The 24908-nt window shown below is 41.1% G+C and overlaps 1 protein-coding gene across 1 annotated transcript in view; it reads right to left on the bottom strand.

Annotated features, from left to right (window-relative positions):
* The window catches only part of NRK (Nik related kinase), a 2110367-nt gene that overhangs the window by 604716 nt on the left and 1480743 nt on the right, over positions 1-24908 (bottom strand). The window contains exon 17 of the mRNA XM_044057244.1: positions 660-727. Coding sequence (XP_043913179.1) covers positions 660-727 — 68 coding nt within the window. The remainder of the gene's footprint in view (positions 1-659; positions 728-24908) is intronic.

The raw sequence follows: 24908 nt of genomic DNA, 5'->3' as shown, positions 1-24908 counted from the left end.
GCGCTCCAGCCGAGAATCGAACGGGAGAACCTCTTGCTGTGAGGCAACAACGCTACCACTGCACCACCACGGCTTACAGTCCCGGAATACTGACAATAATAACTGCTATTAAAAATAAAGTGGGCAATAGGTTCAAATCCATGCATAGCTGAACAGAAGTTAGTCAAGCAGCCACATACTGTATCACAAAAGTTAACCTGAGGCTGCCCAAAGTGATCCACTTAAATTCAAACAGGGGAAAAACATTTTGTGGGTGCGAGTTTGTGTGCATAAACGAGACAAGTATGTATATATTTTTGCAGTTTAGGTTAGGGAAATCCCTAACTTCTCAGCAGTGCACTTTCTTATTGTTTATAAGATAGTATTTTAACTTTGCATAGTGACCTTTGCAAATTAATAGACTCTGTGGCTTGTAAATCTCTGTTAAGCTAAAAAAAACTGTATGATCAAATAATAAATCAGGTTTCATTTCTTGTTCAGATACATTCCCTAAGTGTATGAAAGGTAACATTGTAGCATTAGCTGTCAGCTTGTTACTTATGTGTCAACTTCTCAGCATGCACAAATAAAAGTTATGGCCTCAGTATTAATGAACAGACCTCAATTCAATTCCTGCTAATAAATCTTTAGTTTTGACACAAAAACAGGAAGACTCTAACCTTGAAGCAGTTCTCTGATGGCCTGGACCTTCTCTGCTCTGAAATTTAGAGGTTGTCCTTTCAGGAACCTGAAACAATTAAACAAGTGATGAATGTTAGAGAAAAAAAACAATAAATACCTTAATTGATTTGAAAATGAAACTTAAAATAAAGACCATTTCTATAATTTCATACAAGTATAGCACAGAAAAAATAACATAGTAATGGATGTGAAAATATGTTTTATGATGAACCTTTTCATAAAAATCTGCATGGTCCACATAAACCCTAGGGTTTGATGCACAGCCACAGTCAAGAACAAAGTGATATAGTAGGAAAACAAAACCATTCATCAATTTTTACCTCTGTAAATCCGTCTAAATAGGAACACAGCAACAATTAAATGTGTAAAAAGTGACTGACTAGTAACAATAAGAGATGCAAATCCCTTTCTTAAATCAATCAAATGTTAGTCTGTACTGCATGAGTTGTGGACAAGATACATAGGTGCCTGCATCGTAACAAAGTGTCTGTGCAAGAATTTGAAATATCTTACATATTAAAGGATTCTAAAAGGATGCTGATGAATTCTTCTGTTGGGAGCTGGGCAAATTGGCACTTCTGGTCAGTTAATTAAAATCCTCCAAATAGGTTACTGCAGGGGAAATCTGTCCTTATCTCTGAATTGTAGTGACATTTAACTTGATTATAATAGAGGGGGTGCAGTGCTGGCATGATTGTTGTAAGACTCCACACTTAACCCCAAAGCAAACAGGTTACAAAAGTAGTTTCGATGACTCACTTGTTGATCAGGATTAGCTAAAGTAATTCATTTTTCATGAAATGACATGACTCACATGATCACATGTATGGTACATCTTGGATCTGCACATATGTTAAAATATGGGCCACAGTATGTTACTGGTTTTAATTAGTTGGATTTATGCAGCACGGTTATAAAAGTTACATGACTAAGTAATTCATTTAAAATACTTACTATACTCTATTGTTTCACTAAATGTGTAATAAAATTCAAATACAAATGAAAAGTTTACAAAGTAAAACTTATCTGTTTCTAGAAGGTTGCCATGTTAGTTGCTCACTTACCTTTAGCTTAAGCAAGGCCATTTACGAAATCAATTATATGTCAAGCAAGAAAAGGGCACTTTCACCACATGCCATTCTACGGATTGTTAAACAGGATTCCCACTCAACATCCAGAGATGTCTGCAATGTAGTGCTTTGCAAGAATCAGGGCACGAACCCCACACCCCAGTAACTCTATGGTTATAAACTATAAGTATATACAATAGTTGGTGCACCTATAACCTTTGTGGGGAATCACAAAAGAAGGATACGGTTCAAGAAAACTACAAGAAGGTAGATACAATCCCTTTCACAACAATTAGAAGACAGAGGCTGGCAACTACTGACAAAGAAACTTGCTAATGCCCCACTTACTGACCTTACTATCCCACCTCCATAACTGAACAAAGCAATATACAAGGAGAAAAGGCACTACTATAAAAAAATGTTTGCAAGGGACTTTGCACCGAGGAACCCTGGTATGAGGGTCTCTGCTTTCCCCATCTCTGCATATACTGTGTGTGAGACTGCACCGGATGAGAAGAAATATACTTATACTCTGTCGCCCATATTGGTGCAACCCCAGAAGTAGAGCTTTAAAAGACTGGAGATGTGAGGCACAGCAACCACATTTGGGATATGCAGCCATGTGGGTACATGGAATGCAACTCACTGGCATCATTTTTATTGGTACTTAGTTTAATGAGCCACAATGGTATACCATGAGGTAGTAAGACTGCACACTGCAGATTGTGCACTGCACAGATGAGTTCAGAGTAGAAGGTCATACCAGACAAATGTAGCTACGTAGTGATTGGATAACCAGGCCAGGAAATAAGAAAAGGTCTATGAACAGTGTCTCCTTAAATACACCAGCAGGTAATGTGATACTCAACTGCACAAGGCGCTGGAGAACAAATCAGAGACTTGGATAGTACACATTTACCTTGGTCTCTAGTGACAAAAGTTCTGGTCCTTACAGTTTCTAGTCATATCATTCCCAGCTCATTCCCAGAAATCCTTTTTATGACTTTCCCTGGAAGTCTTCCAGCAGCCTAATGTCCCTTTCCTTGTATGCTCTGACTAGGGCCCAGCGAAACAGGACAATTATTTTCAGTGTACACCCCAACATTCTACTGTCTGCTGAAAGTACCCTCTCACTGTACCCTAACTGGTTAATTCCAGATGTGATCATCAGCTCCAGTGCCAAGATGATACTTCACAGCAGAGTACAGTAGTTTCATGTTGTCTGCACTGAACCTCAACTACCAACTCTTGGCTCCCTTTGCCAACCTTTCCAAATCTTGTCTTGGACTTTTCCCACATTCTTCACTAGTGCAACCAACAGTGTCATTAGCAAATACGGTGATCCCATTTCTTATTCCCTCAATATATCTGAAACAAACACAATGAAGAGTGCTAGGCTTAAGACAGATGCCCTGTAGTACCCCCACCACTCATTCCTTATTTTTGGACACAGTCTCTCACCATAACACTCTATGACTTACTATTAATCCTACTCACAGCCCTTCTTTTTCACTAGATAGCCATTTGTATGAGGCTGTCAAAATGCCTTGGTGAAATTCAGGTACAGCATCTATGCCACTGCTTCCATGTCAAGTTCTCCTGTAAGAGTCAAAAACAAATCATGTTTTCTTGACAGCTTCTACTGACCATGAATCCATGGTAGCTGATGCTGTGGAGAGAAGTTCTTGACACTGTTGTTAAGCTAACACAACTTTAGTTCCCTGGATTCTTGCTGTCCTCAACCCCCACACATACAAGATAGAGCCACAGGTACCACAATTGCTATTCCAGTATTCCAGAATTTCCATACTTCCAATGATCCAGTCATACAGTAACAATTTTTATTTTTATTTATATTTTGTTAATCAGGTTAGCCCCACTAGACCAACAGCCTCTTTTCAGGGGAGACCTGAGATGGTGTTCATACTGAACAGGAGAAATTTGGCCATGGCTCCATCAGAGGATCTGCCAGCCCACTGACCAGATTCCCAAGGACCATGGGAGACAACTCATCTGGTCCCAGAACTTTATCCTCCCTTAGTGATGCGGATTACCGCTCAACCTCCTTCCTTTCTCTCTCTTGGTATCTGTTTACTGCTCTCACTAGTTCTACCTGCCTACCAGAATTGCACCCAACTCGCATTCACTTATGAAGGATGAGGCAAAGTATTCATTTAGTACTTCAGGCTTTTCCCACTGCTCCTTGATCTCCCCCTTCCACCTCTGCTCAGATTTGACTAGTCTGTCCCAGTCTTCTATCTTACCACATAGCTACAGAGGATCAGAGGTAGTTATGACTCAGTTTCATCAGGGCAGTGACCTTGGAGTTAAAGCTGGGTCTGCTGACATATGAGGAGGCACTTCCCATTCTGGAGGCGATTCCAGTTTACTTTGAGATTCAGCTGTACAGAGTTCTTCCCTGATGCACTGTTGGAACAGCTTCAGAACTCACTTTCCTTGCTGTATTCTGTGACCTACTCACTGTTTACCATTGGACAGCAGAGCATACTGAAGGTGACACTGGATGCTACCACATATTGGTGCTATTGTGTCTGCATTTCTTCAATCTTTCAGATCACTGGATGGTCGTTTGAGATACTAAGTGATGGAATATGTTTAGAACAAAATCTTCCTTGCTTTGAATATATGACTTTGTAATACTTAGCTGAATTTAACAGTTTGTGTGTTTTATTAATATAATACTAATGTGAAATTAGTCTTTACATGCCAGAGATCCATTTTGGTCTGGAGTAGTTTACTTTTTGGCACTGGCTTCCAGTCAGTTCCTCATACCAGAATTGCAAATTTTACAGGTGCTTCAGCAAGACAACTTGAAGTGTCAGTTAATCAATTTACGCAGCAACAAGACTGCAGAGCTCAAAATCTGGTGTGTAATGAGTGCTCTGACCTCAAAGCTTTCCAGAGAAACAAAGACAGTTTTTGTTTTTTGCTCGTCACTGATCACTCTTTTTTCCAAGATGCAGTGACCTCAGCAGTGATTTGTGACAGAGGAGTACCAGTATAGTGATACCGGTTATGTTATATGGGTTGGAGACAGTGGCACTGACAAAAAGGCAGGAGTCAGAGCTGGACGTGGCAGAGTTAAAGATGTTAAGATTTGCAGTGGGTGTGACGAGGGTGGACAGGATTAGGAATAAATATATTAGAGGGTCAGCCCAGGTTGGAAGGTTTGGAGACAAAGCCAGAGAGGCAAGATTACGTTGGTTTAGACATGTGCTGAGGAGGGATGCAGAGTATACTGGGAAAAAGATGCTAAGGATGAAACTGCCAGGTAACAGAAAGAGAGGAAGGCCTAAGATAAGGTTTGTGGATGTGGTGAGAGAGGACATGCAGGTGGATGGTGTGACAGAGCAAGATGCAGAGGACAGGCAGAAATGGAAACAGAAGATCTGCTGTGACGACCCCTAACGGGAGCAGCTGAAAGAAGTGACCTCAGAGTGAGAATAAGAAATGACTTTCCCTTGTAAAAAATGCATTTTAAGTTGAGTCATCTGTTCATTATGTCATTAGCATTTGTGTTACCCATCTATCAGCTATGAGCATCTGATGCCAGACTTGGATTTTTCCAAAACTCAAAGTAGATCTGGTATTACTACAACTTTGAATACGAGGTACCTGGAATCCACATATGCTCTGGAAGCTCACTGTATGCCTGTCTCTTTAAGTGAAATGTGAATGCTGATATTAAGATTTACTTATCAAGTTGTAACAGACTGTGAAAGTTTTCAGTGTATAATATAACTAATATGAAAAAATATATTACTATCTTACTGGATATAGTTAGCATCTGATAGCTCTTGACTGCTATTGTCTGCACAAAGTTCTGTGGATTTAAAATGCTTGCTTGTTGCATTCACAGACTATTTTATTCACTGATGATCAGTTCACTAAACCAATTCTCTCTTGGGCTGTAGCTGTCATTTATTCATTATGGCAGTTTTTTCTACTGAGATATTTTTGGCCAGATTTGCAGCACTAAAGGGTGACCTGGCTGAAGGTATCCAGTGCAGCGCTGAAGGGGGCACATGCTGAAAGTTTCCAGTGCAACACTGGAGGGGACTGGCTGAAGGTGAGAACTGAAGGGGAAACTGACTGAGGTGACCACTACAACATGAAGTGCAGCAGTAGCTGAAGGCACCCAGTGAATGCATCAAAATCGGTTCTGACTAAGCCATTTACTATAAGCAGCCGATGAGCTCTGGAACTAACTAATTATTTTGCATTTGGCTTGTTATATGGTTTTGGCCTACAAACTGTGGGTTGCCTAATCATCTGAATAAGATTGAGATGGTGTTAAGAATCTATTACACTGAACAGCTTTTTCTTTACTGCTTGGAAATTATCCATAATATGAATTGTTTTGCTTTTACAGTATGATGTCAAATGGACAGATTGTTGTGCAGCTTTAGGAACTCAAGTCTTATTTATGATTACACTTTTGGAGACTGCAAAAAGAAATCTGAAGAATGGACTAATTACTGAGTTGTTTTTTTTTCCTAGGTCTTTGGACCCGGTAATAAGACCTAACTTTTTTGCTCACTATTACAAATAATGAGCGTAATATTAACTTTAGTAATTTAGCAAGGATATTTAAATCTTGATATTTTGGAAGCCACTACACTAAGCTGGTATTTTGTCTGACTGTGGTCAATACAGTATTACCCCTGATAATTTAAAGGATACAGTTTTTAATATTTTACTGCTTCTGAATGTTACATCGTTTAGTTGGATTTACTCTCTTTTACAACCATTTTTTTAACTTATTCATTACATTTGCTAAATGACTCACTTAGCACAGAAATCTCCTGCTGTCCTTCCTCAGCTTTGATCTCTAACCGCTTAACCCTCTGGTATCCCACAGATGGTGATGGTGGGGAATTACTTAGCAGGACCCAGAAGGAGCTTACTTAACACATGCCCTGAGCAGGGTTGCAATGTCCTCTATTAGAACCTTTGAAGACATCAGGAATATGAAAGTCATCACAGAGAAAGGAAACTGAGAAAATTCAGCCCCCAATATTAGAAAAAAGAATGCATGGAAACCTAAATGTTATTACTTAGTGTTATACAATCTTCCTCAAAGATCATCCGCTTGGGTTGCAGAAATGTAACTGAATTTTGGTTACTTTGACTTGGTAAAATAGTGTGAATGGTTGGTTACAGGATGTTCAGATTTCGTACGACTCCACAGTTGCAGATGTGTAACTAAAGTACAGCTGCAGTACATCATTAAAATAATTGAGATTTTTCAAACCTTTCTGAGATTTTTGTACAGATTTCTACAATGGTAAGTTATGCAAAGAATATTGACTCGCCTGTCTTTCTTTGACTTTTTCCTCTATACCTTGGGTCTTTTGTGAACAATTTTTGATGATGAATCATGCGAGTTAATAAACTTCTGAGCGCAACTCACCTTTACTGAATAGCCATTTCAAAGCACTGCTACAAAAAAAAGGTGGGGATGGTGATTTAGCTGGAAGTGCAAGTTAACTTTCATATTCAGGACCATGAAGGTACCCAAAGACATCAGACTGCAATTCCTTTACATGATTACAGCAAATAAACATCATCCAACTAAATGTGGTATACTTAGACTTCAGCAAAGTCTCTGACATCACAGATCCACACGAGACCACCACTGTTCAGAAGAGCAGAAATCTGACTGTCTAAAAGGTGAGTACTGCTTTTGGGGGGGATGATGCGGCAGAGTGTCTTAAGAAAAGTGTTGTTACAGGATTTGGTGCTGCACCTGTCTTGTTTAGCATACTTCCATCACATATCACACTGGGGGAAGGGCTGCTGCCTTGCTGCATAGTTTGGTGTTGGACCCATCTTGTTTAATATGCCTGTGCCACATATCACAGTGTTAGTTATCACAATCAGTTTCCTGATGATGACAAAACTGAAACCAGTACGGATGGTTAAGGAAAAAATACTACAAAGTTATACAGCTCTGTGCCAGAATAAAAGGAAATGTGTACAAGACAGGTGTAATGGCTTCATATAGAAGAAGCAAGATAAAGCCATGTACGATGGTACAATCACTCAATCACTGGTAGACTGAATCATGCACTGTGATGTAAACTAGTGGGGAAAACATGAGATGCTAAGGTGAATAGGTAGTGTAGCGCACACACAAGAAATGCTGACGGGTGCAGAGTACACTGGTAACGGACAAGCTTGTATACTGCACCCAGATGTGTTGGCCACAGAGTGTCTAATTTATGACTTAGCAAATGATACTCTATCCTCTGATGCAGGGATGATCAGAAAGCTACAAGTTCTATTTCCACTCTAAGATCTTGGATTCATATTTTATTGTTCCAGTGGTGGTGCTTGTGGTGGAATGTAGCACTTACATCATAAGTTACTGCCCTTCCGATGAAAAGAAAAATGGGGTTATATCTCTGTCTGAACTGGTATATTCCAAGATGATGTTAAACAACCTACTGGACATGTTAACAAAAAGGAAAGGGAAGACCAGATTTACCCATCAGTATAAATACCACCTCATATCCCCCTCCAAAAAAGGGGCATATGCTCCACTGAGGCACAACAGATAAATCCTTACCATATAAATTAAAGACAGATCCCTTTGGTGGATACTTGGTTTGGCTCATCTCTCTACCAATTAAATTCAGAAAAAAAAAAAAAAGTTTGGATGATTTTATGTTTGAGGAAATATGCACCCTCATTCCAACGTATGCCATGACATGATGTGTCACATACATAAAAACATTCATTGCTTAAGCTCATCAGTTTTTATCATATTAACAATGAGCACAATACCAAAGATCAAGAGGAAGAACTGAAGATATTATGCTTGCATAACTCACTAAGAAAAGCACACATACATAATTGCTCGAGTTACATGAAATTCCTCCAGCCTCAGTTACTGTAGAAATACCTACTGCCAGGGTGATGTGAAGAGGGTATTCTAGTAAACAAAATAATGTGTCAAGAAACACAAGTTATGTATTTACCATAATTATGCAACTGTGTTGCCTGTTTTTCATCCTTCCTCAACCAAATGGTTTCAGATCAGACTTTGGCCACTTTTCAGACTTAGGATACATATCTCAAGCTCCTCCCCTTACCCATAATCCCCTCTAAACCCCATATTACCTCAGACTGAGTTTGCCTCCTTAGTCTCAGAATTCAAAGGACAAATAACAATGGTATTCATAAAGGGAAAGAAGAAAGATAGCTGCCAAGGTACCAGAGTCAAAATAGTAGAAGAGCTTGAGCTGAAGAAGGAGAAAGACCAATAGAGAATATCTCTCAAGTCATACCAGAAAGCCGTATATAAATGGAAGGGAGAATGTTGTCTTTTTCATCCATTCCTCAACCAATGGAACAGAGTCCCCCAGCTGCTGGTACCCAGGATGGTCTACATGGAAGGATATTCCAGGGGACAGCAAAACCAAACACCATCCTGTCCCTTGAAAAAATATCTGACTTATGAGCAATACAATTAAGAGCACTGGACCAAGTAGGAGCCAAACAAATGTCATCTATTGATATTTTTGATAAGAAAGTGGACGAACTGAAAACAGATCTTGTGGAATAAACCCTTGGCCGTCTCAGTAAGGTCAAACCCATATCTTTATAAAAATGAGAAATACAACCAATGCCACATCCAGTTAAAGTTACTTTTGACACAGAGTGACTCCATTTAGCCTTTGAGAAGGAGACAAACAATTGGTCATATTTTCTGACAGCTTTAGAATCTGAGTTGGCTATGTACATCCAATAAATAAAGCATATATTCCCCTTTATTAAAGAATTTCAGAAAGAAAACAGGCAAGTTAACAGACTGATTGTGCACAATTTTTAATGCTACCTTTGGTATAAAAGAAAGGCTGATTCAAAGAGAAACTGTCTTTACGAAAAATTAGGTAAGATGGCTGATAGTATACGGTCTGGAATTCAGATACTCACCGAGCTGATGTAATAGCAACTAGAAAAATGGTTTTACAAGATAAAAAATTGAAATCTACTTTAGCCACTGGTTTAAATGGGGTTGTGTTAAGGCCTGTAAAAGCACCAAAAGATACCAAGGAGGAGTGTGATCCTTAATAGATGGCCTGAGTAGAAAAGTACCCTTAGGGAACACTTTGCACAGCTTGAGAGAAACCCGAGGAGAATGATTTTTGCCTATATGAAAGTTAGAAATAGCAGCTAATTGTACCTTGATTGTTGAGTAACTTGCTCGATTGTGGAAAACAAGCAAAAAAAAATCTAGAACAGCTGGAATGGGGACTGAAAACGGATCTAAGTGCCTTTCATGAGCCCAAATAAAGAACCTTTCCATTTGCTCTTGTATATCTTCCTGGCAGAATTCTTCTGGGAAGAAGTGAGGATGTGAAGAACTTAAAGCCATCTAGACATCATTGAACATAGAGAAACAATGTAGTGGGCTTTATGGCTTGGATGTTCAGATGAGGCAGCCTGGATGGCTAAGACAGAAGATCTGGAGAGGAATCCAGTACCCAAGCAGAGCATATTAAGTGATGCCACAGGAAAGGAAACCACACATGACAAAGCCAGAATGGGGCAATGAGGATCACCACACTCTTCCTCTGATATGCTTTCTGTAGAAACTTTAGAAAAAGATGGGGTAGGTGGGTAAGCATAAAGAAGACCGGGAACAAATCGTGGATCACTCTCTCTCTCGGTGACTCCCCCTCTGGGGGGGAAATCAGGGCAAAATACCTACTGTATTTGAAGATGTGGGGAGAAGTGAAAAGATCGCAGCATGGCAGGCCCCACTGATGAAATATCTGCCTCACCACTGATGGCCTGTGATACCACTTGTGAGACATACCTGCTCAGTCTGTCCACTAACACAATGGACTTCCCCAGAATGTGTGTTGCTACTATAAAGTGATAGGAGGAGATAACCCACTGCCATTCTCTCATTGCTTCATGACACAAGGAATAGGTTCCATACTGTTTGTTGTTATACCAGACTACTGATGTGTTGTCTGTCTGTATAACAATTACCAGAGGAAGAACATCCTGAAAGGCCTGCAACACTAGGAAGACTGCTCGTATCTCCAGAACATTAATGAGCAGACTGTCCTCTAACAGGTACCACATGCCTTGAACTTTCTGTCACAAGTGGTGTCCCCCACCCCATTTGGGAAATGTCCACAGTCACTGTGGCCTTGGATAATGGTAGAACAAAAGGAAGGCTTGGAGGAGCTTCTAGTGCATGAATCCACCAGGACACATGATCCTCGCAAATTTTGGTGATTTGAATAGAAATTGCAAGGGATGTCATCTTACAACCACTGGACAGCCAGTGTCCATTGTAGCACTCAATCTTGCCAGTGGCACAAATGTTATAGAGGCAGCCAAAGAACTCACAACCTGTAAAACTATTCTGGCTAGGGGTGAATGAAGAGACAAGAGTTGGGCAGCCTGATGTGGCAAAGTGGACAGTCTGGACTAAGATGGTCTTGCTATTTGAGCAACTGTATCCAGCTGAGCACCTATGAACTCCAGGCCTTGAGTGGTTGAGAGGTGTGATTTGTTATAACTGACTATGATGCCCAGATCAAGGAATAAATGAAGCAGACAGCTCTTGGCATGTGCCAAAGAAACGTGGTGGGAGCGGTGAGGAGTCAATCAAGGTAGGGAAATATTCTGCCATACACTTGGTGAACACCTGGGAGGGCTGTGGTGAGACCAAAGGGCAGGGCTCTGAACTGGTAGTTAACCATCTCACAGTCAGAAGCAAAGATATCTCCTGGACCATCTGGCTATTTTGATGTGATAGCACACATCCTGGAGATCTACCATGTATATCCAATTGTCCTTCCTCAGTAGTGAAAGTATGAGGTGAACCATGACCATTCAGAACAGATTTAGATGACTTTTGTCCAAGACTGGCCTGAGATCTCAATTTTCCTTTGGCACCAAAAAGAATCCTGAATAGGTTTCCAAACCCTTGCTGGTCTGGTGGGACCTTCTGGATGACTCTGGGAACTTTCTTTTGGGAGATGATGGAAAAGGTAATGTAACAGCCTCTGGGAATTACCGTCTGCAAGCAGACATCTATGGTGATGGATGTCCAGGCTCCTGGGTCCAGAGATAAGTGTGCCCCCTGAATGCGTCCACAGTGCATCAGTCGTGCAGTCCTTTAAGATGCCTGATAAGGCTTCTTGGTAATTGTTCCTCTGAAGCTTTGGTTTTGTGGGCCTCCACTGCCATATGGGTGGCATCTGCCATTAAAGTCCACTACCACCACCCCCCGTGCGATGATCTATCTCCATAGGAGTTCTGGGAAAAACTTTGCAATTTTCAGAAGCACATCTTCCTCCCCCATTTCTGGTTCCTAGAGAAGGTCGTCTGAAGGGTATAAAACTGCATTCCTAAGCAGTTTTCCCAACCCGTTCACTCTTGGATAGTCTATCTTTAAACTTGAGTCCAAAAAGGGTTGATTCATCAAAAGGACCATTGATGAAGGACATCCTGAAAGGCTCCACAAAGGCAGCATAATTGCATCCAGGCATGCCTCTGAACCATAATGTTTGAATGTAGGGTTTTATGAAAACCCTCCCTAACACTGGAGATCAAACGCATGGAGGCATTTGAGAAGGCGTGAAGGGAGGGACTGAATGGTGTCCAGTTGTGAAGACACAATCTGTGTCCTCTGCAGTTATGGACCCATAGAGCGACTTGGAGAGCTCCCTAGTCAAGTCCCTTAGAAGCCTTGTTATGCTTAATCAAGTCCCTCAGAAGCCTTGTTGTGTGTGCCAAATTCAGTCACTGAAGGGCAAAGGTAGCTGAAGTATAAACTTGTTTCCCAAGTCTGTCCAAGGCGCTAGACTCTCTGTTAGGGGGATGGATGGAAGGACTTTTCTCAGCAACTGCCACTACCAGCACCACCATAGCATCGACTGGAAGGCCCCGTGTTCCAGTGGGCACAATTCTTGGGTGCTACTAGATGTTTGTTTGGCTTCTTGGGGATGGGTTCTGCCACAGCTGGATCCTTCCATGCCTTACAGGAAATCAAATCCATTTCATCACCACCTGGAAGTAATTGAGTTGGTTCCGAAAGGCTCTAGAAACACTGAATCCTCCTTGGAAGGGACTTCAAAAGATGAATCACATTTCTGTCTGGAGGGAGTCAATGGGCCTCTGGGGAAGTTACACAGGTGAATAATACAGAGAAGACTCAGATGTCTTCTGGGAGTCCTGGATGAGGATTGTCTCAAGGACAGACTAGACCAGTTGTCTTGACAGAACAGAATGAGCAGACTCAGGACCCAGAGCAGACAGTTGTAGAGAGCTGGACCAAAGGGTAAGGATATCCTATCTCTATGTGGAAAACGCTCTCTCCACTGCCCTGAAGACAGAAGCCAAGAAGATCCCAAAGCTACTCCAATAGGAGATGTATCCAAACTACTAAGACACCCCATGTAGTCCCTCTGACCCTGTCTCAAAGCAGAAATGAGGGACAAGCTATCTAATGCCAAACCCCCAAGGGGAAGAGATGGCTTGGAGTTGAGTCCCTACACCCAGATCCAGCACAGAACCTATGCCTCCAAGATCCCTCCAGCTCCAACAGAGCTAGCTGGATCAGAGAAGATGCTGGAGTCAATGAGGACCAAAACTTCTGATCAGATAAGGACAATCTTGGCAGTCTAGGATCCGACGTCTCTGATGACTTGGGGTGGATTGGAGTAGGAGAACAACAGGGGTCTGGGACAGTCCAAATCTCACAGGTCCAATGGGAGAAAGAGCCAGAACAACTCCCAAATGAATTTGGGTCCTGACAAATTTCCTCATCATGCTGTCTACATCTGCTTTGGACAGGATCCTGGTAGACCTGAAGGATGAAGAGGTTGATGTTAGTCTTGAAGCCCTACAGGGCATGTCTTGAAGGAACAGAAAGTGTATTCTTGAAGCTAGTGGCTCCAGGAAGACACTATGTCGCCTTAGAGAAGGAGACTTGGAGGAAGTATGAGCCGGATCAGAGGTCTTCTGAATTTTAGAAGATGGAGCCAAAGCCAGAGCTGAGTGATAAGACTGGTCAGGGGAATGCTTCCTTGGCTTTTTAGATTCTTATTTGATCTTTTCCCCTTTGTCCCCTTTAGGTTTATCTGTGGGCTTCTTGGTGGAAGGGGAAGGTCCAGACACAGATAAAATGAAGATAGCAAACCTTTTAACACCAATTTATTCCTGCTTTCTACCAGTGCTCTATTGTTAAAATCTGAGTAAATATCACATTCGACAAAGATCACTGGTCCCTTAATCAATAAACACACACTTAATGAGCACTAGAGTTAGGGGGATTTATGGCCAAAGAAAATACACTTTTTAAATTCAGTAGGCTTGTCTGACATGTTTCAGAGCAAAAATGATGGCAGCAGCAACAACAAAGAGAATTAGAAACAAAAAATGGAATACCAGCAATACTAAAGACGACTATCCCATTTAAGGAAATAAAATGGGAAGAACACCAACAGTAGTAAGTAAAAAAAATACTAGACATTTTGTAGAAAAAAAAGAGGAATGCTTCCTTGGCTTCTCAGATTTGTCTTTGATCTTTGTCCCCTTTAGGTTTATCTGTGGGCTTCTTGTTGGAAGGAGAAGCTTCAGACACAGATGATGTAGACATTTTAACACTAATTTATTCCTGTGTTCTACCATGCTCTATTGTTAAAACTTGAGCAAATATTGCATTCCACAATACAGGAAAATAGCTGTGTACATTTTGTTTTTACACTAGTAGGGGAGGAAAAAGACAAAGAGTCAAAAGACCCCAACTAAAAGTAGAGAGTTCAGAGACTCGAGTCCTGAAGCATGTTTTCCCAAATGAGCCTAGTCTCTCCGCAGTCAAGAAAATGTTTCGTCAAGGTCTGAAGACCAAGTGGTCACAAGAAAGATGTCCACAAAGGAGACATTTATTAAGAAGAAACTGAGGCAGCCACTACAGTGAGCTCTGACTGAAGCATTTGCCAGTATGGAGGTGCCATACAGATATGCCTTCAAGTCCCACAGCCTCCTCACATGCCGGACCACTGTCCATCTGAACAAATGAGGCTTTACGTACACAAATTAAATGGCTTTTTCACGGAGGCCATTACTACCAGGAAGTTATCAAATGTGCAATACAAAATACCTCCTATCCCTCTGCAGAAAAAAAGGCTCCTCAAATATCAGCATAAAGGATCTAAACCTTACCAGTAGGTAAATATAATATGCTGGTGTCACAAATTCATATTTCAGTGCATCCTCCTCATCTGGAACAGACTTCCACTGCAAGCCAAGCAGGCACTACCTTTCTTACCTTCAAAGTAAACTACATACATGGATGGGCAGCCTCAGATTCTCTCCACATCTAGCCTATGATGACCTCCGAGGCTGGGGGGAATATCTGAATATGGGTTATTGGCTAGGTTTCTAACTGTTTGTAGACTGACTGCCTAGTACTTTCTCAGGAAACCCTAAATATAATGATGATACACTGCTTTCTTTCTCTCAAGTGACTGTTAAATTTCTTATTCAAGTAGATTGTATGAGTGTGCAACTATATAAGTGATATAAAAGTATAACAAATCAGGAATTAAGAAAAAAATTCTGCTAACAAAACAAATGACTTACTTGACTCCAAAGATATGAAAGGCATCAGACCATACCTCTCAACCTGGAAACATCAAAAAATCTGGACAAAGGCCCATGAAAAATAGGTACAAATCTGTATGCTAATTAACATACAATTTGCATACATAATTATGTAACCCCACCCACTCCTGTGGGATTGTGGGATACCAACTTTCAAATGCAAACTGAAGAACAGACAAAATATGGCCCCAGACCCTGTGCTAAATGGTAACCATTTTTTTTTAAATGTGTAGCAATGATATTCACTGGGAAGGAAGAAGATAAGCAACTTTAGGATTTTGTTTTTGGTGAATTGTAGTATCTGGGTTTTGTGGTAAAAATAGGGCATTTAATGGTAGGCAATATTCTAATCTTAGTAAAAGAATATTATAACCCTCTCCTCCTACCACCAAACACTAATACATGCGAGAGATGCAATTATACAGCCAAACTGGAGGCTTAGATCTCTCAACCCAAGACTGGATCAGACAGTCACAAGAGGAGAAGGGAAATACTTGCATCACACCACCAGTCTCACATAGACCCATTAAACCAGCACTGGCAAAAAACACACAAATACATGAAAACATACTCGGAGGCTCTAAATAAAAATCTGCAAAACCAACAGAGACCTCCAAAGCAAACATCCAAGCAACCTCCACCTCCCCAACACAAACCATGAAACACATACTTCACAAAACCATTGTGCCATGCAATCACAGCCGTTAAGGCAAAATAACATACCCAACGTACTAGTAATAGATGACGCTATAGTCAGACACAATGAAGTCCCACTCACTAGGCTGAATAAGGAGAACGTTACTGTTAGCTGCCTGTTGGGTGCCAGGATCTGCCACAACACAAGCACTCAGGTCACTCCAGAAAAAGCACAAATATGACTCTGTCATTGTCCATGTTGGTGTGAATGACCTGAGCTGTACCTCCCTGGACTACATGAAAAGGGACATGGAAGAGCTCTCTGATCACGTACACCAGGCCGGTATGACCCTGACCCTGAGTAGCATCCTGCCCTCATCAAGAATGATACCACGGTATAAAGAAAAAATTCTCGATTTCAACAATTAGCTAAGTTTCTGGTGTCATTCAAAGGGGATCCAGTGTCTGTCTGCCTGGCATGACATGCCCGACAAGCCACGCTGCTTCGCTAGAGATGGCTTGCACTTGTCACCCCTAGGCTTTCAAATACTGGCCAAGGCTCTTGCCACCACCATAGTGCCTTTGTTAGGCAAGGCTCAAAAGACAAACCCACCTCCGTAAGTAGCACAAGTAACAAAAAACTGAGGGTAATGCTACTCAATGCCAGAAGTCTAAACCTCAAAATGCACGCACTCGAGGCACTCCTCAGTATGGAGAAAATCGATACATGTGCAGTAACAGAAACCAAGTTTAAGGCTCCAGAGAGCACCCCAGCACTACCAGGCTACAACTCATACCATACATTTCGGCCACAAAACCTAAACAGAAATACAAAAGGCGGGGGCGTATCCATATTCATCAAGGATACCCACACCTCCAGGTTAGTGGCACAGCACAATGCTTCAGAGATCATTCACGTGCAACTAACAGGCAAAACTGCAACTCAAATTGCAGCGTGCTACAGATCACCCACCATGTCCCAGGACCCCCATTCCGCTTTTCTGGAAATGCTGGAAAACAAAGGTCCTACCAAACACCCTAATATTGGGTGATTTCAATTACCCAAACATTAACTGGGAGAACTACTCAAGTATTAACTCAGTTGCCCAAAATTTCCTATAATTTATAAACTCAAATGCCCTGGTTCAACTGGTCAACACTCCCACCAAAGGTGACAACATATTGGACTTGGTCTTCACCAACATGGGCGACCGGTGTTCCACACTGGAGGTAAACCCCTCGCTGGTTAGATCTGACCATAAACAAATCACTTTGGATAACCACATTCCACCCCCACCCCCAAACAAAAAAAACACCTTGAAAAACTTTTCAAAAGCAAACTTCACGTTACTTAAGACCGAGATGGAAAGTTTCAAAGCCCCCATGCTGAAGGATAATGCTGTCCAAGCTGAAAAATCCTTTACTAATGCATTCTACGGGCACAAGAATGTATGGATCGTACCAGCCCAAGCAAAACCAAGACTCACTCCTCCAAGAAAAGGAAACCAGTCTGGTGGACTCCTGCCATAAACAAGCTATACAATAGAAGGAGGAGGAAACTAGTACAGAAGAGAGTAAAATCCCAAGAAGGGAAGACATCCCTGATCAGTATTAGCAGGAAACTACAACCCCTCATAAAATCATCCAAGGCGAGCTTTGAAAGAAAAATTGCCAAGGACTCCAAAGATAACCCACAAGGCATTCTTTAGCTATGTCAAGAATCTAAGTGGCAATGCTCAGATCTGCTTGGAGTTAGTGCAGAATGGCACAAAATACACAACCGACCGTTATCGCCAACATCCTGGCAGACAGGTTCAGCACAAACATCACCCCCCTCTCACCCCAAAAAGGGCCCATAACCATACCAGAAGAATGTAGAGTCCCTGAAATCAGACACTCAGGTTAAAACAGCCCTCTCCAAAGCCAAAAACACAGCATCAATGGGACCAGACAGTGTCTCAGGCTGCATCCTACACGAGCTCAAAGACGAACTACCCCCTCACCTAAACACATTGTTCAAACAGCCTCCCCACAGGCTACATACCCATAGAATGGCGCACAGCAATGGTTATTCCGCTCCACAAAGGTAGAGCTGCAACAGACCCCGGGAACTATTGTCCTATAAGCCTGACTAGCTTGGTCTGTAAGGCTATGGAGCACATCATGGAACTCATTAACACAGACATTGGGAACCTCCACACTGGACCCTACCCAGTTCGGCTTTAAGGGCAGATCATGCCTCCTAAACCTGGTGGACTTCTTTGAGACAGTTACCAAGGCTATGGACGAGGGAAAGCTGGTATACAGCCTACCTATATCTCGCTAAGGTCTTCGACACCATTCCCCATTCTGGTATTATAGACAAGCTCACCAGCCTGAACATAAACCCCATGTCACAAAATGGGTTGCCAACTGGCTTGCGGACAGAACCCACATGATGAGAGTTGCGGGAGCTAGGTCCGACTCTAAACCGGTTACAAGTGGCGTTCCCCAGGGCTCAGTCCTAGGACTCCTCCTGTTCGGCATATACTTATCAGAGGTACAGGCAAGCACAGGAGGACTATGGCTGACCACGTTTGCAGATGCCTGCAAACTAGGGGCTACAACTGACTCTCCGGCAGACACAGATATTCTCCAAAAGGGTCTCACTGAGACAGATACCTGGTGTCAAAATCATGGCATGAAGCTAAATGCCAAAAAGTGCATAGTCATCCCCTTTGGAAAAAACAAAGTACCCACAAACTACCACATAGGTGGTTAGTCCCCTAAATACGGAAGACGTAATAAGGGATCTGGGGACCCAAGTAGATAGTAATATCACCTTTGATAATCACATTGCCAAAGTGGTTAGAAAACTATTCTACGTGGCCCGCCTAATCACAAAAGGGTTCGCATCCAGATCAAGAGAGGTCATTGTGCCCCTCTACTCATCACTCATTAGACCCATCATATTGTACAATGCCCCATTTGAGATGTACGTTACAAGACACCTGCAACAGCTGAAAAGACCACAGAAGTACTTCACCAAGAGGATCACTGGCCTCAAACAGATGCCCTATGCAGCTCGACTGAAGAAACTCCAGCTGTACTCGGTTGCATACCGCCTACTCAGAGGTGATCTCTGCCTGACATACAAGGCCATATCCAACCCAGAATAAATGGACATGCTCCACCTAAACAAAACCTTCTCCCCTAAAGCCACATGCTCTAGGGATCTAAACCTCACCACAACAATAAATAGGACGTGTTGGAGGGATAGATTCCTGTCCCAGAGACTTCCCATGCTTTGGAACAAGATTCCAATCTACATTAGGCAGTGCTCCTCGCTAACACTCTTCAAAAGAAACCTTGATGAGTGGATGGGAAACAGTAAGTTTACCCCGGAGATGACTTCACTGGCTCTGCTGGACAGAGGTACAGGGAACTAATCTAAGGGGGCAGCGAAAGCAAAGACATTCTGGATAGGCTTATAAATGCCTTTGGGCAGATAGCCTAGTACCTACCTATGAACCTATAGTTTGCTAGAACCTCCAAACGTCATTCTCCATAGCCTACTGATCAGTAGCATAGCTAGAGTTTATGCCGCCTGGGGATGTCTGAGTTTCCTGCCCTTCCACCCTCATTATTATTTATTTATATTTGTTTACTGGGAAAGTCCAATTGGACACAAATCCTTTTTCAGCAGAGGCCCGGGGAGAAAAGCTCCATAAAACCTCATAAAATCATGGTCGAATGGGGCCCCCCCCTACACAGCCCCCCTGCAGCCATTCCAATGTCCCATTACTTGTCTATTTCACCCCATTTACCGTAGACACTGTAATGTGCATACTGCTTTACTTCTACAATGATTATCTGGATTTCATTTAAAACTTATTTTACATTTTACAGCACAAACACTAACAGACATCTGCTACACAAAGGAATACAGTCTCACAATGAAAAGATTTAGCATTAAAACTTCTCTGCCCTTGAAACTCACATTCATTGAAACCCATATTCAAAGAAATTACATCTGGCCAGTGGCGGATAAAGATTACCTGTTTTCCAATCATAGGCCTCTTGCACATGAAACATACATGTGTTCTTTGATGCACCTTTCTGAATGTATTTAATTATATTCCTTTTATAATACAACACACTTGTTAGAGTGCATTTTAAATTTATTGTTTTGAATATTTTTCCCGTACGCAATGAAACAAAATACATAAACCAATAATGACAAAACTGCCCAATTCAGAACATTTCCTTCATAAAAGTCTACGCACATTTCTATAATCCACCAGAATCAGTAAAATATGCACAATTCAGAACATTTCCATTATAAAAGTCTACTCAAACTTCTACAATCTACCAGTATCAGTAAATATGCACAATCTCTGCAGAATTAAGTCATCTAAATACTTCCACATTAAAGAGATCTGTAACTAATGAAGAGGTTGCTGCTAACAAACAACTTTATATTTCATTGTTTCATCTACAAATAAAGTGGCTGTTGCCCTTGAGGAATAAATTGCCTATGTTACATTACAAAAATGATAATCTAGCAATATTGCAATAGGGAATGGATGGCAAACTGATAACAGGTTCATAGTTACCGGGTATCTCCCGCTAAAGAGGACATTCTCAGGACTGCAGCATCCACCCCTTTAAAATATAAGGCAGTACAGTATCAGCAATCCATCTACATATGGTGGGAGTAGAACCCACAGTATTCTGCATCAAAAGCAAGCATTCTACCTATTGTGCTACTAACAACATGAGCAGACTTGGCATAAGCAGCACTAAACGTCTCTCCCCCTGAAGAAACTATGCAGCACAAGAAATCTGGAAAAAGCCAAAATTTATTTGGGGGGGGGGACAAAGGCCCAAAACCAGGGACACATTTTAAACATTGCTTGTATAATCTTTGAAAAGCTGCTACAAAAAAATGTTTTGTGTTACCATATGTTTCCTGAAAGATTTTAAGACAAACTATTATTTAGTGAATTCATTTCTCATTGATTTACCAGAAAACCACAAATTTTAAGAATAGACCAAAAGTATCAGCCAAACTCTAATTCCAAGTGGTAGTGGTGGTGTGGGTAGAGAATTTAGGGTCTTACACACTGTACCTAAGGTACAGGGTTTGAGCCCGGGTAACTGTAACCACTAGTTATACCTAACTAGGGCATTTTACTTGCACACACATATCTTAACAGAGACATAACTGCTCAGTGTGTTTCTCTTGCTAACTTACACACACAGAGCAGCTGTTCCTCACGAGTCTTAGAGAAATAACTGCTCAGTGCGTTTCTCTCACATACACCCACAGTGCTGCTTCCATTTCTCACCCACACCAGAATGCAGCTTAACTTAACAGAGTCTCCTTGCATGCTGATGACGCCGGATTTCTCCTTGCAAAATCAGAATGAACAGTGCTGCTTCCATGTTTCTCTCATACACACCTGATCTCTCCTCACAGAATGCAGCTTAACTTAACCAGTGCTGTTGCCATTTCTCTTGCATACACCCACAACAGGATGAACAGTGCTGCTTCAGTTTCTCACTCACACCCCACACACAAAAATAAACTAATTTTGTCACTTTGTTCCCTCCAGTCCTGGGCACAGTATCAATATATTTTTATCATTACATTTTATTCTGCCTCTGACAAAAAATATCTTCCTCTTCACTTTAATAGGTATGATAATTACTTCAATAAAAAACATCTGAATTTTCTCCAGCATAATCTACAGAAATTTACACCTGATGCAGGAGCAGCAATCTCACCTTCAAGGTCAATAAATACAGCATTAAGAGACATGGCATGCAGTACAACTTGCCCAAAATTACTAAGTAAAGAAGTGGACAATTAGGTGGGGAACCTAACTTATAAAGTAAGCATCAATAACAGAAAATAATCTTGACAGACATCCACAGCTTTCAACATTTTACCTCCAAAATGTGGCACTCTATAGACGATCTCTCAACAAATGGGCAAAATATGGAACGCTTGTTAACAGATAACAAGCGACTTCAACTATGATGGGGCAAACGTATTTTACACGTATAACAAGTTATTTTATGAATTGGTACAATTTTATATTATTTATTATGGTAATTAGTTAACACGGAATGAGTGACAATCTTTTCAACATGGAACAGAGAGGAATATCAACTTGTGACTTAAATAAATAATGTTCCTCGTAAGGTTTACTTGAAAGCACGACCACATCATATAACGTCTTCCATTTTTATGGGGTGGTATCCTCTTCTTCTAATGTCTATCTTTCTTGAAATCCTAGCCTTGGCCACCCGCGAAATAATAAAAAATGGATCTACTAGGCCATTTTACAGTCATACATTTTCTCAAACCTCAGTCTAACATTCAACGCATATAAAACATTACCAATTAAAAAGTAAAGCGCACTTCTTTTCTTCCAAATTTTGTTATATTTAAACTCTGGGCCACACCAGAATGCAGCTTAATTTAACTTGCAGAATGTAACTGCTGCTGTCATTTCTCTTGTACACAAGTTAACAAAAAGGACCTGGTGACCTGGTAACCCTTCCTCTCACACACAAAACAAAAAGACCTGGTAAAAGAATTTTTACCTTACTTGGAGGAGCTGGGGAAAGAAGGCACTGTCTGTATAACATGCGGACCGGTCAAATGCAAAAGTAAAGTTAAATTAAGTATAACACGCAGACTGGTGTAATGCAAAAGTTAAAGTAAAATAAGTAATGGCTCAGGCATTCTCTGACAGTTTGTCTGCACATCATCACGCATGCCCTGCATCATGCACGTGAAGTCATTAATTAAAAAAAAAAAAAAAAAACTTCAAATAAAACAAAACCCAGGAAATTTGGAAATTAAAGGTGCCACTCGGGAAATTCATGGCACCCCATTATTTTGGCTTCAAAACCGGTATTTATCGAGGATTTTGGTACGGTTGAGAGGTATGCATCAGACAACTGACAGAAGCAAAGGTTTTGGACCCAACACAGTTGGATAAAGAAGGAAAAGCAAAACTGTATCTGGACAACATATACTACACACAGTGTAGGAAGATTGTGTGCCTGATTTTCTCTGTGCAGTCTGCTTTTGTGTCGAAAGGGGGCATTTGCAGCTCACCCCTAAGTTATCTGTCAGAATGCTGCATCCCTCTCACCCCAGTTATTGGACAGTAAGGCTATATAACCACAGTATCATGGGGATCACAGACTATCACCTGTACCAAACTGTGGCAACGGAAGATTATGGTTAGAATACGTTACTGCCAATGAAATCAGAGCGCCATCTCAGATTTCTGCAAGTACCTCAGGAAAAGCATTTTATTTTCTTTTACTTTGCTTGATTTTATTTATATATTTATACATTTATTAACCAGGTAAGTACACTGGTCCAGAGTTCCCTTTTAATCACAATCCAGACCAGAAGGCAGTACAGTAAAGAATTTAGGCTTAAATAACTTAACATTATAATATGATAAAAATACACAACCACATAAACTGATAGAGGGCACATATCAATGGGCATAAAACAATGTGAAATAATAAATATTGTACATTATTTATAATAATGAACACAAGACAGATACTTGAAAAATTAGATCACAGCAGAAGATGACACAACCTTAGGGTAGAAGGGATTATAGGACCAACAGGAAAGAATAACAGATAATTTGGAGGAAAGAACTGGACAGAAAAAGCATATATAAGTTATGTTAATAGTTAGCAGTTCAACAAAGGAAGGGGAGGTAAGTGAGGAGTAGTAAGTATAAAGACTGCAAGAAATGATATACAAATTAAAATGATTAATGGCAGCAACTCAACAAATGATGCAAGTAAACCTGCAGTACAGATAAGTCATGGGGCTGGGACCACTTGAAACATTGTTAAAGGATGGAAAACGGACATGGCAGATTCTCTAAATGTCATTTAATGCATGTCATAAGTTCTTACGCTGTTGCTTTACTTCCGTTTATAGAGCAACTATTAAAAGAAAAAAAATGTACAAAGTCTGAGTAAGCAAATAAAAACAACTGGACAAATAACGTGCTGTTACTACTTTTTTCAACTGGGGCGACAGGCTGGTTCCCAAGGTCTATGCTACACTATTAGTGGAAGACACCATCTTGTTGTGTAAACATTTTCTGCAAGTAACAAGAGATCACTTTCTCCTTATGAGACACAGAGATACAAAATGCTGGAAGTGTCACACATCAAGATTTATAGGAAGCATATTTATAAGTGCATCATTGGATGGCACAGTGAAGCACTGGATTGCATTGTCGCTTCACAGCAAGAGGTTCTCCAGTTCAATTTTTGGCTGGGGTACCTTCTATTAAGAGTCTGCAGGTCATTCCTGTGTTTGCACAGATTTCCTCCAGGTGCTACAGTTTCCTTGCACATTTCAGTAACATGCAGCAGGTGGACTGGTCACACTAAACTGGCCATAGGTGAGTGTGTGTTAAGGAAGAACAACTGTGGCCGGGCTAGCTACCAGGCACTGTGAACCTTGGCTCTAGAGGACTATCACTCGAAGTAATACCCTGACTTCCATGTGTGAAAATGGGAAAAAGGGTTGTGGATGGGTGGATTTAAAAGTGCATTCATTACTGTCTGCTTAATTTATGGTTTTTGGTACTTTTCCGTTATTGGGGCAACAGCCGTAAGGCATGTGGATGGATAGACCTAACCTTGAATTTGCAATGCAGACAACTTGCTTTTACTGACATATAAAAATGGTTTGTCAAGGTGGCAGATTTCCGAAAAGCCTAATCTTTGTCATATGTAGCTCTTTTCTTGTACCGATTCCTGTTTTTCTTAACCAATAATTGCTGGCCTTTCCATCTTTATTACCATGGCTCACTTCTGGGC

This window comes from Protopterus annectens, chromosome 15.part0, assembly GCF_019279795.1.
Source record: "Protopterus annectens isolate FY-2018-M chromosome 15.part0, PAN1.0, whole genome shotgun sequence".
Taxonomy (NCBI): Eukaryota; Metazoa; Chordata; order Ceratodontiformes; family Protopteridae; genus Protopterus; species Protopterus annectens.
The sequence above is the reverse complement of the archived record's forward strand: the minus strand, read 5'-3'. Positions and strand labels throughout refer to the sequence as shown.